The 17,257-nt window shown below is 52.1% G+C and overlaps 3 protein-coding genes across 7 annotated transcripts in view; 1 reads left to right on the top strand and 2 right to left on the bottom strand.

Annotated features, from left to right (window-relative positions):
* PPIL6 (peptidylprolyl isomerase like 6) overlaps positions 1-7,818 on the bottom strand; it is a 27,738-nt gene extending 19,920 nt beyond the window's left edge. Inside the window, exons 1-4 of one of the 4 annotated variants that reach the window (XM_023765130.1) lie at positions 7,688-7,767; positions 5,192-5,330; positions 3,955-4,050; positions 244-432 (exon numbers count right to left, since the gene is read on the bottom strand). In XM_023765130.1, coding sequence (XP_023620898.1) covers positions 244-432; positions 3,955-4,008 — 243 coding nt within the window. In that variant the 5' untranslated portion in view covers positions 4,009-4,050; positions 5,192-5,330; positions 7,688-7,767. Of the gene's footprint in view, positions 1-243; positions 433-3,954; positions 4,051-5,191; positions 5,331-7,428; positions 7,490-7,687 lie in introns of those variants that run through there. The other 3 variants (XM_006101682.3, XM_014467075.2, XM_006101683.3) reach the window with 3 other exon arrangements.
* A 106-nt stretch (positions 7,819-7,924) lies between these two features.
* On the top strand, positions 7,925-11,205 carry SMPD2 (sphingomyelin phosphodiesterase 2). Of its 2 annotated transcripts, XM_006101681.3 has the most exons (10): positions 7,928-8,449; positions 8,631-8,727; positions 8,824-8,900; positions 9,264-9,357; positions 9,514-9,603; positions 9,835-9,917; positions 10,046-10,178; positions 10,270-10,374; positions 10,550-10,703; positions 10,802-11,205. In XM_006101681.3, exons 1-10 carry the CDS (start codon positions 8,400-8,402, stop codon positions 11,188-11,190), a joined length of 1,272 nt encoding a protein of 423 aa, XP_006101743.1. In that variant the 5' UTR covers positions 7,928-8,399; the 3' UTR covers positions 11,191-11,205. The 2 variants fall into 2 exon arrangements, with proteins under 2 accessions (XP_023620906.1, XP_006101743.1); XM_023765138.1 differs by lacking the exon at positions 10,270-10,374 and having other exon boundaries at positions 7,925-8,449.
* Positions 11,206-11,588: 383 nt separating this feature from the next.
* The window catches only part of MICAL1 (microtubule associated monooxygenase, calponin and LIM domain containing 1), a 36,555-nt gene continuing 30,886 nt past the window's right edge, over positions 11,589-17,257 (bottom strand). Inside the window, 16 exon segments of the mRNA XM_023765126.1 lie at positions 11,589-11,864; positions 12,213-12,286; positions 12,386-12,485; positions 12,668-12,761; positions 12,878-12,991; positions 13,263-13,363; positions 13,494-13,752; positions 14,017-14,093; positions 14,404-14,560; positions 14,668-14,748; positions 14,984-15,025; positions 15,119-15,207; positions 15,451-15,641; positions 16,097-16,244; positions 16,828-16,909; positions 17,059-17,202. Coding sequence (XP_023620894.1) covers positions 11,716-11,864; positions 12,213-12,286; positions 12,386-12,485; positions 12,668-12,761; positions 12,878-12,991; positions 13,263-13,363; positions 13,494-13,752; positions 14,017-14,093; positions 14,404-14,560; positions 14,668-14,748; positions 14,984-15,025; positions 15,119-15,207; positions 15,451-15,641; positions 16,097-16,244; positions 16,828-16,909; positions 17,059-17,202 — 1,902 coding nt within the window. The 3' untranslated portion in view covers positions 11,589-11,715.

Below are 17,257 nucleotides of genomic sequence, written 5' to 3'. Positions count from 1 at the left end.
GTGTTTTTCGGGGGGTTGCGGCCCACAGGGTTGAGGACCCGCTTCTCTAAGGGGAAGTTGGGAATGTTCTGAAATGGAGATTCTCCTGGCTTGCCAAACCCTGCCCACAATTATAATCCTTCCGCAAAACCTGGTCTCCTACTCTTTTTATATTCCCCTCCATTAGGGATATCAGTAATTAATGCTGAGTCAACATAATCATCAAGGTTCCACTCTTTTCTTTAAAAGTCAGTGTTAACTTGCCTTGGTGTCGCTTAAGAATTTAGTAGAAAAATCCATAGTAAGTGCCTCATAAAGTGCAGGAGGCTTATAGTCAATCATATCCCACACCTTGTGGGCCCATTTCTGAAGTTCAAGTGCATCACCCAGCAGCAGATCATTAATAAAACACATGACATTGGAAGAATATTCCCAGACTTCATTCTTAAGTTCCTGTAAAGGGAAAAAAAAATGTAACAAAGAAAGAAAACAACAACAATAAGCGCATGCTAAATCCACAAGCCAGATCTTGAATTCAGCTCTAGGTCTAAATCTCTAAAATACATATTTTTTGCAACCTCTCAGAATTTTGCTCTCAGCAAGAATTTAAGAACATTGTTCAAGACTCTGACATCACTTAAAGAATGACCTAAAAATAATCTTAAAAATGATATAATCATAGAAAATAGATGGTGACCTGGTAATAAAAATCTGTGTGTAGCAAACTTGTTACAGTAACTTGAAACGAAAGGCAATCTGTGGTGTCATTTTGTTTTTTTATTTTTGGTTAATTCTCACCTGAGGGTATTTTTTCCAGTGCTTTTCAGAGAGAGTGTAAGGGAGGAGGGGGCAACATTGACCACATATGCCACGATGGGAGTGGGGAGTGAACCCACAACCCAGGTGTGAGCCTGTAACCCTGTTAGGAGCCCTTAACTTGGAATGAAATCCGAGACTCTTCAGCCGATGCTCCAACCATTGAACCACGCCGGCCAGGGCTGTAGTGTCATTTCTGAAGCACATCTGACTGTGTGCATACAGGGAGTGTGCATATATGGGAAGGTCAGGGGTCCCAAGACATGGTTTTCAGTGCAAAGCATGGGAAGAATGCTTTATTCATGGAGGTGGGGTCAGGGTGAGGGCCAACAGGAACTTCTGGGCACCCAAGGGGAAGTGAGGAAGAGGACTCACCTGCATCAGCACTTTCAAGTACTAAGTGCGTTTTCATCCACACAACACTGCCAGTCAACCTCCTGATCCCAGTTGTGTCCCCTCCGAGGATTCTGGTTTATTATTCCCAGTGTTATGTCACATGTCAGAACCATGTCTAATTTGGGACAGCTGTTCTCTAATTTTAGCGGGCAATTAAAATTACAAATTCCCAAGGCCCCACCTGAGTTTCTGATTCTGGGGTGGGGCCTGAGAATTTTCATTTCTAAGAACATCCCAGGAGATGCCAATGCAGCTGGTCTAGAGACCGCATTTAGAGAAATGCTGGTTTGGGGAACAGCCTGCCTTCAATTTGCTAACTCGTTCCATTTCAGCTCATCTTGAGATTTCTTATTCAGCTGTCACTTCTCATGCCCTTATCAAAACCTGTTCAAGAAAGAGAATAGAGTCCAGCCAGCTTGGCTCAGTGGTTGAGTGTCAACCTATGATGCCCAGGTTTTGGGCTTGATCCCCAATGTGGGGCGCGCAGGAGGCAGCCAATCAATGATTCTCTCTCATCATTGATGTTTCTCTCTCTCTCCCCCTCTCCTTTCCTCTCTGAAATCAATAAAAATATTATTTTTGAAAAAAAGAAAGAAAATACACTTGTTCATGCTGAACTATAAATCACTGATAGAGCTTACAGGTCAATACTTCCCAGACTGCTTAACTTGACCAATGTTATCACATTTCACAGGACACAAAACTTGGAAAAGGGGAGAAAAAGTTTAACTGTGGATATTTTAGTTCGCTTCACGGGAGACATACAGTAGGAGATACACTTTACTCAGAGGCTGAAGACATAATGCCTCAACTCTGTCTTCTGTACATGAGGAGTCCTCGCCTGCCTCAGGATAGTGACTGAACCTGATGGTTTCTGGGGCTTTCCAGTACTAGGTGTACGACACTGCCTTTCTAGAGAGGAGAGAAAGGCATTTCAAGAGCCCTGAAGCCATCCCTCGGGTGTGCAACACATTCTGCTGAAGACCAAGGCCAGCCTGGACCTAACCGCAAATGTGCTAAGAAGCACGACAGCTGACAGGTGACACAACACTTACATTGAAGGACAAAATACTGGCCTGAAAAGGAAGAGAAGGGTAAAGTGATAATTATCCAGGAGAGGAAGGTTAGAGAAGGAAGAAAGGAAGAAGAAGGAATAAAGAATAGGAAAGCAGCAGCAATGATGATCTAGAAAGCCTCATTCAGGCCTCATGAGAAACGCAGGAGGAAGAGAACACAAAACATTTCAAGGTCAACAACCCAGGCTGAAAAGGGCAAGAAAATACCCTTTAAAGAGTATAGTGGGAAAATATCAGAGGAGCAGGTGCAAGTAAAACCCAAGATCATGGTTCCTGGAGGTGCAGAGCGTGATGCTGGTTGGTACACAGTATAGTAAGTCTGATGATAAAAATTAAGAAAAACATTGTTTGCCCTAGCCGGTTTGGTTCAATGGATAGAGTATCGACCTGCGGACTAAAGGGTCCCAGGTTCAAGTCCGGTCAAGGGCACATGCCCAGGCTGTGGGCTCAATCCCCAGTGATGTTTCTGTCTCTCTCTTCCTCTTCCTTCCTCTCTGAAATTAATAAAAAATATTTTTTAAAAAGAAAAACATTGTTTTATGTTAGGGTGCCCAACAGTCCTGGTTTGCCCAAGACTGACCCAGCGTTGGCATTAAAATTTCTGTATCCCAGGAAACTCCTCCGTCCCAGGTAAACCAGGGCCATCGGCCACCCTGGTTGGTGTCAGGATTAGAGTTAATATATGTAGAAGCTATTAGAATAGTGTCTGGCATATAATAAGCACCATCTGTAAGTGTTTGCTATGATTGTATTTGAATGCCAATGAAAAGGTATTATGGCTATGAAAATGGCATGAGACTTAACGAGTGGTATTCTTGACTCCGTTCTGCACCATTCCTGTGACTGGAGAGTGAAGTGGTGTCCGGTAAAGCAACACTATCTGCTTGATAATCACAGGGTCACAGGACTTCGTTGTGCAATCAAGCACAGAACAATCGAAACTGATCTGGTCAGGGGGCATGGGATTTCATCAGCCACTGGCCAGATCGGGTGGGGCAGGGAAACCAGGACTGGGAGTCTCTATGGGACTGGGCCAGGGGTATCAAGCAAGGCGTATACACCATTCCAGCCCCCACCATTGCACAAAATGAGACATTGCTGAGCTAGGACGCCACCTTAGAATCCACATCACATCCTCCAGGCAGCACTACAACTTATCAGGGTTGGCACCCAAGAGAAAACCTATCTGCCCTCTCTGCTAGCCCTGGGATTCACCAAGCGTACTGTTGGGGAGGAGAGGCGGAGAAGGAAACTTCAGTTAGCACAAGGCGACCCTGTGGGAACCTGGTGCCTGTCATCAGAGTTCCCCTAAGCAACACAAGCCCCTCATTATATCTGTGATCCCAAACCAAAACCTTCCAGAGAGAAGAGTGCCCGGCCGTAACACCTGAGCATCAGGGTGTCAGAGGTATTGTGAGTGAGCGACGTGCAGGCAAAGAGGGGTAAATAGCAGCATTGAGAGTTTAAAACTTACCTTTATCACATGCCTTCCTAAAGAAAATCCTGTAAATATTTTACTTTTTCTTAAAATCAGTCTGGTCAATGAATGAAATGATTTAGGAACAGTGCATGATTTAGAGAAATAAGTTAGTTGCGCTAAAATTACTACTTCAGTTTTTCCAAAACAATGCATAAAAATACTTCAGGGAAAACTTTGCTCATTTCCCCCATCCCGAATATCCTTTACCCTTTTCTTCTTCTGTAGATATTGATCCCATGCAAATTCTTGAAGAGGAACCATTATAGGATCATCAAATTTGGATGGAAAATTGCTCTTCAGACACTAGGTTTCAAAATAGAACAATTAGTTTAGAGTACGTTTTTTTAAAGTAGTAATAATTTCCCCCAATTTTTATGAGGTCTCCAAGAAATTTTACACCACGCATATCCGAGCTGCAGTCCGGTTAGATGCCCCTTGCCAGCCACCCAGGACCCTGTGTTTACTTCCATTAAGTCACTCCCCAGTCCATACTGGTGCTCCGTCTTCTTCGTTTCTTTGAGGACAAAGACTATGTCTTAGTTTTCCTATATTTCCACTGGCCTCAACATCTGGCATAGAGTGGATCATTTACACATAGCAACTGAATAAACAAATGAACAAATAAACAAGTTTGTGCCAATAGTTTTGTGATCTGCCATGTTCTTTTTTTTTTTTTGAGGAACTGTATTTATTTTTTATTATTCTTTTAAGTTTTGTTTTATTGCTTAAAGTATTACAAAGAATATTATATATGTCTCCTTTTTCCCCCCTTCTTGACATTCCCCCAGCTTCCCCTACCCCCCAGTGTCTTGTGTCCATTGGTTATGCTTATATGCATGCATACAAGTCCTTCGGTTGATCTCTTACCCCCCCCCTCCTGCCCCCCAACCCTCCCCAGCCTTCCCGCTGTAGTTTGATAGTGTGTTCGATGCTACTCCGCCTCTGTATCTATTTTTGTTCATCTTTTTTTTTTTTGAGGAACTGTATTTATTTATTTTTTATTATTCTTTTAAATTTTGTTTTATTGCTTAAAGTATTACAAAAAGTATTATATATGCCATGTTCTTTTAGAACCAGTTTTCCTAAGTTAAACTCTTACTAACCCTCAGTGGATCTATGGATACTTTTAGCTAAAATAAATAGATGCTTATTTATTTAATTATTTAATTATTGCTTAATTCACTGATATATGGAGAATGACCAAAAGGATACGGTTGTGGTTATACCTCTTGCGAAAAAGAGAAGTAAATCCTAAATATGTTTAGGTTTAGATATTGAGCATGTTTTAGTTTAACGTATATTATTTTGTCTTTATGATTCAGAGAAAATTCTTACTAGTTAACAATCCCTGTCAAAAATAAAAAGTTTTAACTCCTAATCTGTCATACTTTTCCTCCTCCTAAAGCAAGAGAAGGTAGTTGAGGCAACAACAATTAGACCTCACCTTTCTGAGTGGGTCTGAGGAATAGATGGGCCAACAGGGAGAAGTGACAGCTGGCCTCTCCCATCGTGGTCTAACAGGACACTGATCTGGCACGTTTCAAGGGTAGACAGCCAGGATGTGAGGGCGTCTTGCCTTGGGACTAGGGATAGCAGAAGAGGGCAACAGCAATCTGGCCATTTCCTTCCTAGACTACTGTCCCCAACCAGCAGATGATGTGTGCTTTTTTCTCAATTCCGGGGTCTGCGGAGTCTGAGGCAACTGTGCAGGATGACTGTCTCGAACTGAGGGACCACCTGGAATAACTAAGCCCAACAGTTTTCAAATTGAGCATACTTAACCACACTTTCTTCGTAATTTAGTGTTTGTTCTAAAATGGACTTCTTCCAAATTAGTATATTATGTAATACTTACTCTTTTTTAAAAAATATATTTTATTGATTTTTTACAGAGAGGAAGGAAGAGGGATAGAGAGTTAGAAACATCAATGAGAGAGAAACATCCACCAGCTGCCTCCTGCACACTCCCTACTGGGGATGTGCCCGCAACCAAGGTACATGCCCTTGACTGGAATCGAACCCGGGACCCTTCAGTCCGCAGGCCGATGCTCTATCCACTGAGCCAAACCGGTTAGGGCAATACTTACTCTTTAGAAATCTGAATCTTTGTCAGTTACTTAGGCATCTGGGATTGCTCACAAATTATCACATTGGACTTATTTTCACAGATCCTTTATTGAGATAGAACTAACTGAATTTACATTGATGCCTTCATATTCAAATAGAGCTACAGTAGGCAAAAGCTTACGAAAGGGAAATTATCATTACTAACATAATAACGGCATTGTTTTCTTGACTTAGTGTGTGCTCTACAGCAGGCCAAATCAAAAAATCAAAAGAATCATATCTCATGTCATGTGAAATTATATGCAAGTCAAATTGTAGTGTGCACAATAGTTTTATTGGAAAACCACTACTCATTTACATATTGTCTGTGGGTGCTTTTGCACCACAAGGACAGAGCTGAGTAGTAGCCATCGAAAATCTATGGGCCCGAAGGCCTAATAATCTAATATCTGGACTTTACACAAAAACACTGCCCACACCTTATCTACAGTGTGGAGCAGGCACAGAAAACACGTGCTTTCATAAAAGTTGCTGAGAAAAACAAAGGGATAAAATTCCTCAAACACATGAATTACAATTTAGGCCATAAAACTAGGTTGATCCCATCAGCCCAAATAACACAAACAATTTCTACTTGTTTTGATGACCCATATATTGTTTCCAAAGCCTTCTGATCACTTATTCTCTTCATTTTGATGTAAACTTTACCTATTTCACAAATTAGTTACTATTTCCTGACTTGATATAATTACAAACTTTTCTTTAACTCTGTGGACTTGGACTAGGCAAGATAGCAATTTAAGATTTTTTCTGTTTGGGAACATTTTGTGTTAAGTATCCAGCTGAGTACTTTGGAAGATATAAACATGAATAAGGTATTGTCCTAGAGTCGAGTGGGAAGGAGAGAAGCGTGGCATAATTTTAAAGCATCAATTCTGGAGCAAACCCCAAAGACATGCTGAATTCTACATTTCCCCGGCACCGGGGTTATAGGTGTGTTGCAACATCACTGACCTGGCCACATCATTCCAATTAAAGTGTTTTTCCATCTAGATCGTTCTGTGTGTTTACAAATAATTATCTGTATTCTCCAAAGCACCTGATGGTTGGTCATTTATGAAGAAATCCCCTCAAGCACCTACTTCGATTGGAATGTAGTGACTGCTATAGAAATTTTAAATAATAATAAAAGCCAAAACCGGTTTGGCTCAGTGGATAGAGCGTCAGCCTGCGGACTGAGAGGTCCCGGGTTCGATTACGGTCAAGGGCATGTGCCTGGGTTGCGGGCACATCCCTAGCGGGGAGTGTGCAGGAGGCAGCTGATCGATGTTTCTCTCTCATCGATGTTTCTAACTCTCTATCTCTCTCCCTTCCTCTCTGTAGAAAAAATCAATAAAATATATTAAAAAAAATAATAATAATAATAATAAAACTTCCCAAATGGTTTTCAAAAATCACTTGGAGTGGGAGTTTGTAAAATAAATAAATAAATAAATCAGCTAATTATTTGGTAGCTTTTTCCTAAACATTTTTTCGTGAATTTTTAAAATCTGTAATTCCAGTTAAAAGTTAATGTGGAACACAATGTGTGGCTACGCAGAGGGGAGGAATTACCTTTGTGCCCAGCAAGGTTCTGAAGGCTCTGAAGGCTTCCTTCGCTCGGAGGCCCTTTAAAGGCAGCCCTTCTCGAAGTGGAATGCCCGCCCCCCGAACCCGCACATTTCCCCTGCACGCTCAGGTCCAACCAGACCGGCGCCGCCTTCCGGAGCATCGACCCCTCCGGAGCATCGACCCCCCCGCCCCCGTCGGCCTCCACGAGGGCGAGGCGAGGACGCCGGAGGGCCGCCCGCACTCGCGGCTGCTCCGCCGTTACCTCTGCGGTGCTCTTCGCAATCTGGAAGCTGGAGCTCTTGAAGACCCCCACCACCTTCACCTGCAGCGGCCGCTCGGGCGGCGACGGCGAGCGGCACTGGCCCGCCATCGCGGCGCTCGCGCCCGGCTCCGAGCACAAACACTGCGTGTCGCCCGGGCAACCGCGCGGCCCCGCCCCCACGTCCGCAGGGAGGGGGGAGGGAGGGGCGGGGCCAAGGGCGGGCGGCGGCGGCCCGGCTGGTTTGCCTGTTGCTGGTGAGCCGGGTGGGAGGCGGGCGAGGGCGCGCGGGCCGCCGAGGCCCAGGACAGCTTCGGGGGAGAGGAACCGGGAGCCCCGCGCCCCGCGCCCCGCGCGCCTCAGCCCGGCTCGCAGCCCCGTCAGCGTCCCCCCCGCGCGCGGGCCTCGCTCCGGTACGCTCCCGGGCTTCGCCACAGATCGCCTTTCCGGCTCGGGGGGCAGCCAGCTGGGGCCAGCAGCCCGGTTGCCCCGGTAACACGGGCGTCTGTCTCGGATCGCGAGGGGGCCCCGGGCCGGAGCGGCGGGGGCTTAGGAGCCAGCGCGGCTTCGGGCCCCGGCCTTCCAGGGAGCGCGGGGGCGGGGCTGACCACCTGTGCGCGCCGCCCCGGGAGGAGGCGCCGCCCGCCCGCTCGGGTCCCGACTGCGCCCGTCGCGGAGGAAGCCGATCTGTCCCTTGTCCTTAGCGCGTCCCGCCATGAAGCCCAACTTCTCCATGAGACTGAGGGTTTTTAACCTCAACTGCTGGTGAGTGCTTCCGCGGGGTGCGATCTGGGGCCGCAGGAGGAGGCGGCCAGCCTCACATCCCGTCCTACCATCTCAGAGGGCTGGGGGAACCCGCACCTCCAAAACCCACACCTGGCCCCCGCTAGTGGGTCGGAGGGCCGAGCGCCCCAGCAGTCACCGCCCCTGGCCCTTCCGTCCTTAGGGCCATCCCCTACCTGAGCAAGCACCGAGCGGACCGCGTGAAGCGCCTGGCGGACTTTCTGAACTTGGAGAGCTTCGACCTGGCTCTGCTGCAGGAGGTGGGCTGGGGGGAAGCCCGGTGGGAGGGGCGGTGGCTGCAGACTTTCCCCGAGGGAAGAGCCAGGCGGACTGCCTCCCTCCCCCCTGCCCCCCAGGTGTGGAGTGAGCAGGACTTCCAGTACCTGAGGCAGAAGCTGTTGCCCACCTACCCGTCTGCACACTACTTCAGGAGGTGAGCAGCCTACTGGCCTGGACGCCGGTTCTCAGGCCGGAGGCCCTGGGCCCTGCCAGCCCGACCCTGTGACCCTGTCCTGCCTGCACCTGCCCTCCTCTTCCCTAGCAACTTTGGTCTGGGTGTGGAAGCGGGAGAGGGTGGAACCAGGAACATCCTAGCTCTTCAGCTCACCTTCGGCCTCATCATCGGGTCGCCTTATCGTTCATCCCACAAGGCTGTGGCTTTGAGCTGTGTTCTGGGGCTGGCCCCAGCACAGACAGAAAGAAGTAGCTGATAAGTGCTGAGACAAGGGACGGGAAGAGGACTGGTTCTTTCTCTTCCTGCTTTTCTGGCCGTTATTAATCAGGACTTGTCTTTCAGTGGCATCATCGGCAGTGGCCTCTGTGTCTTCTCCAAACACCCAATCCAGGAATTCACCCAGCATGTCTACACTCTCAATGGCTACCCTTACATGGTATGCCTGACCTCTGACTTCTGACCTCTTCCACGCCCCCCCCCCCCCCCTTCCCCAGCCCTCACTAACACGGTAAAGGAGGCAGCTTCCTAGGGCTGCAGGGATGGGCAGGAAGAGGGTAGCAGCCCTGAGTTCCTTGCCCCCTCCTGCCTGCAGATCCATCATGGTGACTGGTTCTGCGGGAAGGCTGTGGGGCTGCTGGTGCTCCATCTAAGTGGACTGGTCCTCAATGCCTACGTCACCCATGTGAGTGAAGCAGGCGGGTAGTGCTGGGGGCTGGGACAGGCAGCCTGGTCCTGGAAGGGAGAGACGGGGCTCCTCTGGCTGGACCGCCTGGGGGCGTGAGGGCAGGCTCTCCTAAAGTCAGTAGGCAAGGTTCACCCTACCGAGCATCGTGCCAAGTGACACAGGCTTAATGCAGACCTTCCCTTGGGACCCTTAGTCGCATCTGCTGTAATCTCATCTTATCTTGCTCAGCTCCACGCAGAGTACAATCGACAGAAGGACATCTACCTAGCACATCGTGTGGTCCAAGCTTGGGAACTGGCCCATTTCATCCAGTGTGTGAGCCTGGGCTTGACAAGGGAAGTGGGATGGGGTCAGGGGCTGAGGGGTGGCCAAGGCCTCACTAATAGGACGGAGGCTGGCTAGGGAAGAATTCTTGGCCTTACTCACCTGGTTTCCCCAGCCATACATCCAAGAAGGCTGACGTGGTTCTATTGTGCGGGGATCTCAACTTGCACCCAAAGGACCTGGGCTGCCGCCTCCTGAAGGAGTGGACAGGGCTGCGTGATGCCTACCTTGAGACCCGGGACTTCAAGGTGAGGGACTTGCCTGATGATTTCCCCACCTGGAGGCCCAGCTTCTTTCCCTCTTCCCCTGCATCCTGGCACAAGCCAACTATTCACCTAGGGCTCTGAAGAAGGTTGTACCATGGTACCCGACAACTGCTACGTCAACCAGAAGGAACTGCAGCCATTTCCCTGTGGCATCCGCATCGACTATGTGCTTTACAAGGTCAGGCCTCTCCCCACGCTGTGTCTTCACCCACCGCGTCTCTTCTCTCACTAACCTGTGTGGTTCCTTTGCCCAGTCAGTCTAGTCTTAGTTCACTGATGACTGGAGAATGGGATAGCCAGGAGCTGGTTCTCTGGGAAAGCAATGTTCTCTCTCTGGCCTTTACTTTTCCCAGGCAGTTTCTGGGTTCTACATCTCCTGTAAGACTCTCAAAACTACCACAGGCCTTGACCCTCACAGTGGCTCCCCACTCTCTGATCATGAGGCCCTGATGGCTACTCTGTGTGTGAGACACAGCCCACCCCAGGAGGACCCAAGCTCTACCCATGGTGAGCCACCCCCACCCTTTCCTTTGGTCCCTCCCCACCACAGGGCAGCCCTTCCACGCTGACCCTCTCTTCTGCCCCACTGCCCTGCCCTGTTCTAGGAGCAGCAGAGAATTCACCATTGGTCACTGTGCTAAGGGAGGCTTTGACAGAGCTGGATCAGGCTGTGGCTCAAGCTCGGCGGTGGGCCACCTGTGCTGGCTACGTGATTGGTCTGGGGCTGCTTCTCTTGGCAGTGCTGTGTAGCCTGGCAGCTGGAGGTGGGGTCAGGGAAGTTGCCATACTGCTGTGGACCCCCAGTGTAGGACTGCTGCTGGGGGCAGGTGCAGTCTACACCTTCCACATGCAGGAGGCCAAGGGCTTATGTAAGGCCCGGGCTGAGCTCCAGCATGTGCTGGGAAGGGCAAGGGAGGCCCAGGACCTGGGTCCAGAGTCTCAGCCAGCCTTGTCCCTGGGTCATCAGGAGGGGAACAGGGCTGAGGACCAATAAAGCTTGGCACTTGGATGGCTCTGCCTTTTTTTCTTGTAGAGGCAGTGATTGGGGCCAATGGTCACAGTCACGGTCACAGTGTAGACCAGTGATAGCGAACCTATGACACGTGTCAAAAGTGACATGCGAACTCATCTTTTTGGTTGATTTTTTTTTTGTTAAATGGCATTTAAATATATAAAATAAATATCAAAAATATAAATCTTTGTTTTACTATGGTTGCAAATATCAAAAAATTTCTATATGTGACACAGCACCAGAGTTAAGTTAGGGTTTTTCAAAATGCTGACACGCCGAGCTCAAAAGGTTCGCCGTCACTGGTGTAGACCTTCAGGCTCCTTCCTACACATCTGCTCTCCCTACACATCCCATCTCCCATCTGCGGGCAGCCTCAGTCCTGTGGGTGGCAAACACATTTTTATTGTCAACAGTGAGGCCCTCTCCCAAGCAGCCCAGATGAGCAGGGTGGCACTGTCCTTGGGTGGGATGGTCTTTTAGGGAGGAAGGCAGGTAGCCCACCCTCCTCTAGCCCTGGGCCTTTGGCCCTGATGCCAGCTCGCTGAGCCGGCACTCCTCCTGGAAGCGGATGAGGGCATCTCGCTGGTTCACCACACTCACCAGCTTCTTCAGGATCATCTCCTCAGCCTGCCGGTCGGCAGCTGTCTTTAGGCTTTCTGAAGGGAGAAGACGAAGCTTAGAGAACTGGGCCGGGAGGCCAGAGAGGCACAGCCTACTCCTGGCCTGTGTGATTTCTACAACCTGACCTTTGTTTCCTAATCTGTAAAGTAGGTTGGTCAGCACCAGTGGTTTTCTAGCTTTGTTTCCCAGCGGCACCGCTTTAAACGGAAATCCTACACAAAAGCCCAAATGCACTGCTCTGATGGAACTGCAGGCAGAGTGGGGGCTGCTGTCCCTTCCTCTGGCGTCCTCGCGTTGGAGGGACTCTGACTAGAGGACTGAGATCACAAGGCTCCTACAAACTCCAGCCCCATGATGTCTGCCTCTCCCCACATCCTGCATACCTTCCCGGTTCATGTAGCCTCGAAGCTCCTGGTCCAGCTGCAATTGTTTCTCCTCCAGGCTCAGCTCCTGTACCCTGTGGAGGGCAGGGATAGAGGGGGCACAGCGTCCATGGTGCCCAAGGACCTAGCTGGGCCTGGCTCATAAGACACTGTCACCTCCCCATGTCCCTTACTTGATCATGAGCTCAGCCTCCTCAGCCAACAGGCTGTTCTTCTTCTCAACGAGGTGTAGCAGCTGTTTTATCCACAGTGCCTTTTGCTGTTCTGGGGAACCTGATGAGAAAGAAGAACAATGGGTGGTCCGGAGGCCTCCAACCAGGGCCATAGGAGTCCTGAGCATGAGGAATGGAACCTGCTGTGGGCCGGAGCCTAGTGGTTTGGGGGATCGCTGGGAGCTGTACACAGTGCCAGAGGCAAAGGGGTACCCCAGCTTATCCTCCCCCAGCTGCACTCACTGCTCTGGTTCCTCAAGGCCAGCTCCACCTTCATCCCCTCGGCCTCCAGCTCCCTCAGAGCAGCCTCAATCTCATTCAGTCGCCGCTGGATGCTCTGAGGAGGACAAGACGAGACCCAGAAGTCTGGATTGTTCAAGAACGGAGCACTGGCGAAGCTCTGGTCCCCAGCCTCACACTGAGCCCATCAGAACTGGGAAGCCCTAGTCCCACCTGGGCCTTGCAGAACCTCTTCATCTCCTCCTCCTTAGCACGGCGCAGCAGGGTCCGCCGCCAGGTGGGGTACTTGTCCATGGTGCCTGAGTTCTTGGCGAAGGTCAGCAGAGCCTACGGCGGGTCAGACCAGTCAGGGGCAGGGCCTGGCCTCTTGGTGGATAGGGGTTGGGGGAGATTGGTCTGGAAGGGGCCAAAAGGAACCTGGGCTGGAAGGGGGGGTGAGTTCTGGTAGAAAAGATGGAAGCTTAGAGCCATGAAAGAGTCAGACTGGGTGAGAAGACCTTCCGAGAACAGGGTTCAGAGGCGTGAACAGCTGTGGGTTTCTCCTGTGGCGGGGGGTGGGACGGCGTGAGCAGAACGGGGCCAGGTTTCTTCCACTCACCTGTTCCACGTCTGAGTCCAAAGCCACGTCTTCCTTTTCCTCTTCTTCCTCTTCACTGGAGGAGGCGTTCCCTTCTTCCTCCTTCTCCATGGCCATAAGAACTGAGCAGAGAAGTAGACATGACCCGGGGTCCCCAATCTCCCTTTCCATTCCCCAGCATGCCCCTCCAGGAATCCCAGCACCACCTGCCCATCCCCACCCTGGGTCAGCACCTCTGGGCAGAGCAGTTACCTTGAGGGCTCTGGATTGGCACTCCCCATCCCAGGAAGCTGCCCTCCAGGGCCTGGCGGGCCAAGGCAGAGCAGCTGCGGGGGGGCTTGGGTGGAGGCTTCATTTCCGGGTCAGGGGTCAAATTAAGGGAGGACAACCTCTTGCGTTCTGGGCTGGAGAGGCGGATCGGCCGACGGGTGGGCTGGTTGGGGCTTGGGACAGAACTGGTCCCCTCCTGGGGGGCCACGGGAGTCGAGGGGCCGGATGGCATGGGGAGGTCCTAGAAAAGCCACCGTGTGGTCTGGTCAGTGACCTGCCCAGTGCAGGGTTGAGGCTACCCCTTTAGACAAATGTGGGCCCTGGAATTCATTCATTTACTGGACAGTGTCTGACAGTGCTCTGAATACTTGGGCTGCAGCAGTCAGTGAAACAACAGAAATCCCTACTACATTCTAGTGGGGAACATTCAGTTACCCCGGCAAAGTCCTCTGGGCTTAATGCGACGCTGTTACGTTCCCGCCCCCAGCACACTCGCAGCTTTTACCTGACTCCCGGGGCCCCTGTCGTTGCCCTCCTCTGTGTGACGTGGCTGGGGCAGGTGCTGGAGGCAGTAGAAGTGTCCTGGGGAGGGCAGAGAGGGGGAGAGGCATCAGATGGAGGCAGCACAATGCCCAGAGGCTCCATTTATCAGGGAGGTGGGGTGACAGGACTCTGGGTTTGCAGGTGAACTTCCGTTAGCCTCCTGGTTCCTTAGAACCCCACTTTGGGGGCTTTGGAGGAGACAGAGATATGAGCTCAGGGGAACCAAGTGCCATCTTGAGCCTGTTTCCACCTCATGCCCAGCACCCCAATTCCCCTCCACCTTCCAACTCCTTGCCTCCGGGCAGGGCCATGCCCAAAGTCCCTCTCGGGGCCTCCTGGGCCCACTCACCATCTTCTGGGTGCTGTCCGTAGCTACCTGGCCACAGTGTGGCCTCACAGACATGGCAGCAGAAGCAGCTCCGGTGGTAGAAACGGCCGTCGGCGCACAGGCGTTCCAGGATGTAGAGGCGTTCCCCACAGAGTGCACACAGGTCCTCGCCACCAGCCTGCACCCATCCCCGTGCCACAGGGTCAGCTGGGAAGCTCTCCCCTGTCCCTGAAACCCCCTCCCTGACCCCAAGCCTCTGCCTGCAGGCAGGGTCCCCATTCTCACCTCCTGGTGTGAGGGGGGTGTCAGGGGTACACCAGCCTCTGGGACAGGTGGCTCCTCAGCACTGGGGGACTCGGCCTCTACCTAAGGAGGTAAGTGTTCAGGCCGGGAGGTAGAGGTAGAGGCAGGATCAGCTGGGGAGTGGATGTGTGCAGATGAATAGGAAGGGCTGGAAGGGAAGGGAAGTGAGACTAGGAAGGGAGACAACAGAGGGGTGGGCAGGGGGAGCAATACATGGGGGCACAGAACATGGGGACGTGTCCCGGGAAAGGGACCGGAACATGGGACAGGGGACTGTCCAGCCCTTGCATGTATTTACCTCCAGGCGTGGCTTCTTGCCACCTGCATCCTCCCCGTTTTCCTGTAACAAGTCCTACACTCAGCATGGGGCTCTGCACCACCAGTCCTCCCCTTCCCCCCAGTGACCCCCACTGGGAACCACTGCCCAGATCACCTGGGCCCGGGTCCGTTGCAGGGTCCTCTGCAGTTTGCCAAGGAACAGTACAGCACTGGAGGTCCCCAGGGCGCCTTGGCTGGCGGGGCCTGCAGGGAGAGTCGGGGTATAAGGGTAGATGGGCCATACTGTGCCCCCAGAATAGACCAACCACACTCCAGCCCAAAGGGACACCTCTCCCAGGCTGTCCCTCAGAAGGCATCCTCCTCTCTCTCTCTCTCTCTCTCTCCCTTTCCCTCTCTCTCTCTCTCTCTCTCTCTCTCTCTCACACACACACACACACACACACACACACACACACACGCCCCTCCTCGTCTCACCCTCCAGCTCACCTGGGCTGTGGCCTGTGCTTTTGAAGGCACTGTGGAAGTGGCTGAGGTAGGCGATGAGGCCCAGTGGGTCACTTCCTGCCACCACTGCCTGTGCGGACAACACGGGTGTGATGCCCAGTTCATGTTCTGCCATCTTCAGCGCCCAGCCAGTCGCTTCCAGAGCCCCAACTCCCTGCAGCTCTGAGGGTTCCCTGTGGGTATCAGGAGAGTAGCCAATGGGAGACCAGAACCTGACCCCATCAGAGGGGGAGATGGTGGGTATAGGGGCGGTGGGAAGGGCTGGGGGAGTGCAAAGGCAGAGGGCGGAAGGGTTCTTCTTTTCTGTGCTATACTGCCGCCACCACCACCACGATCCCAGGACAACCTCTGGCTTGGGGATCTCTACCACTCACAGAGCTGCCCCTGTTGAATGCATTTGATTCTTATAAGATTCTCAGGCAGGAGGGCAGGCAGATTCAGGCAGGAATACTATCCCTGGGGAGGGGAAGTGACTTGGGCAAGTGGTGGCGCTGGGACTCAACTGGGTGTGCTAACTCCCGCACAGTAATCTGCCCACCACTCCACACTGCCTGAAGTAGAGGGAGGGGCAGAGGTGTGAAAGAGAGATTGGTCTGCCAGGGACCCCTGAGCCTCATTGGCAACTCACAGCAGGCCAGGCCGCAGCCGGTTCACCAGGGCACACAGAGCCAGCCCATCAGCCCAGGAGGAAGAAAGGTTGGTGACATGGACACCAGGGTAGCCAGCCGTCTGCTCCTGGCACCAGCGTAGCAGTTCCTCCTGTGTGCCCGCTGACCCTGGGAGAGGAGGGTGTGCTGTGCCCAAGGCCCCTGGGCTCGCAGAGAGCCCGTTGCTAGGGTGTAGTTGGTAGGAAGAGGGAGGCAGGGTCCCACCCCTACTAGGGCACCAACCTGACACCATCAGCAGTACCTCCTTCATCCCAATTTTCCCATAAAAACAAACAAACCCTTTTCTGGAATAAAGTGAGGGAATGGATAAGGGGAAATCACTGCTAGCCACATGGACGGCAGCAGGCTATGAACTGAGGGGCAAGGGAGACCCAGAGGCTCAAAAAAAGGTGAGCTTGGAGTCTGCAAGGCTGGGAGGGGTCAGGCAGAACAGCCGAGCACAGGGCAGCATGGCGGCCATTCAGCTGCTGTGGAAGTAGTGGTTGAGGTCCTGAAACTTCCACACACTGGCCAACAGCTGCTGCTGAGGGCTCCACTGCCCCTCCCTCCACTCTCCAGACGCCCCAAATCTGCCCACCATCAGTGCTCCAGTGCCTGCTCCGGGCTGAGGTGGCAGCTGTTCTGTAAGTGGGTGCTTAGCCTCGCTGGCTGGTAAAGATTTTGGACATGCCCTGGAGGAAGGCCTGCTTACCACTGTCAGGCTTCCCCGCGTCGGTGCTGTCCTTCTTCCTCGGCACCGGCTCCTTGGCCATCACATCATACAGGTCTCGCACCTACGGCAGCCATTTCAGGTCTCAAGGCAGGCTGACCCCCCTGGGGTAGGGCCAACTCTAGGGTAGGACTGCGCAGGTCTGGAGGAAAGGCCTGCCCTGGAGGAGGGGGCCCCCCTGGGAAGTCTGGTGAGGGTGCCAGGGATTCTGACCTGATTGGAGGATACAGCCTGGAGGTTCAGGTTGGGGTAGCGCGTGGCTGGGTCCAGCCCATACTGGGCCAAATTGCGGTGCATGTTCTCTGGGGATGTCTGTGACAGGAGCTGGTACAGGCTCTCACTGGGGCGGAGGGGTAAAGGTGGGGGGCAGGGACATGAGTCAGAGTGCACCCATCAGCAAGCACCCCTCTCT

Source organism: Myotis lucifugus, unplaced genomic scaffold (genome assembly GCF_000147115.1).
Source record: "Myotis lucifugus unplaced genomic scaffold, Myoluc2.0 scaffold_378, whole genome shotgun sequence".
Lineage (NCBI taxonomy): Eukaryota > Metazoa > Chordata > Mammalia > Chiroptera > Vespertilionidae > Myotis > Myotis lucifugus.
Note: the sequence above shows the minus strand (reverse complement) of the source record. Positions and strands in the feature narration are given on the sequence as shown.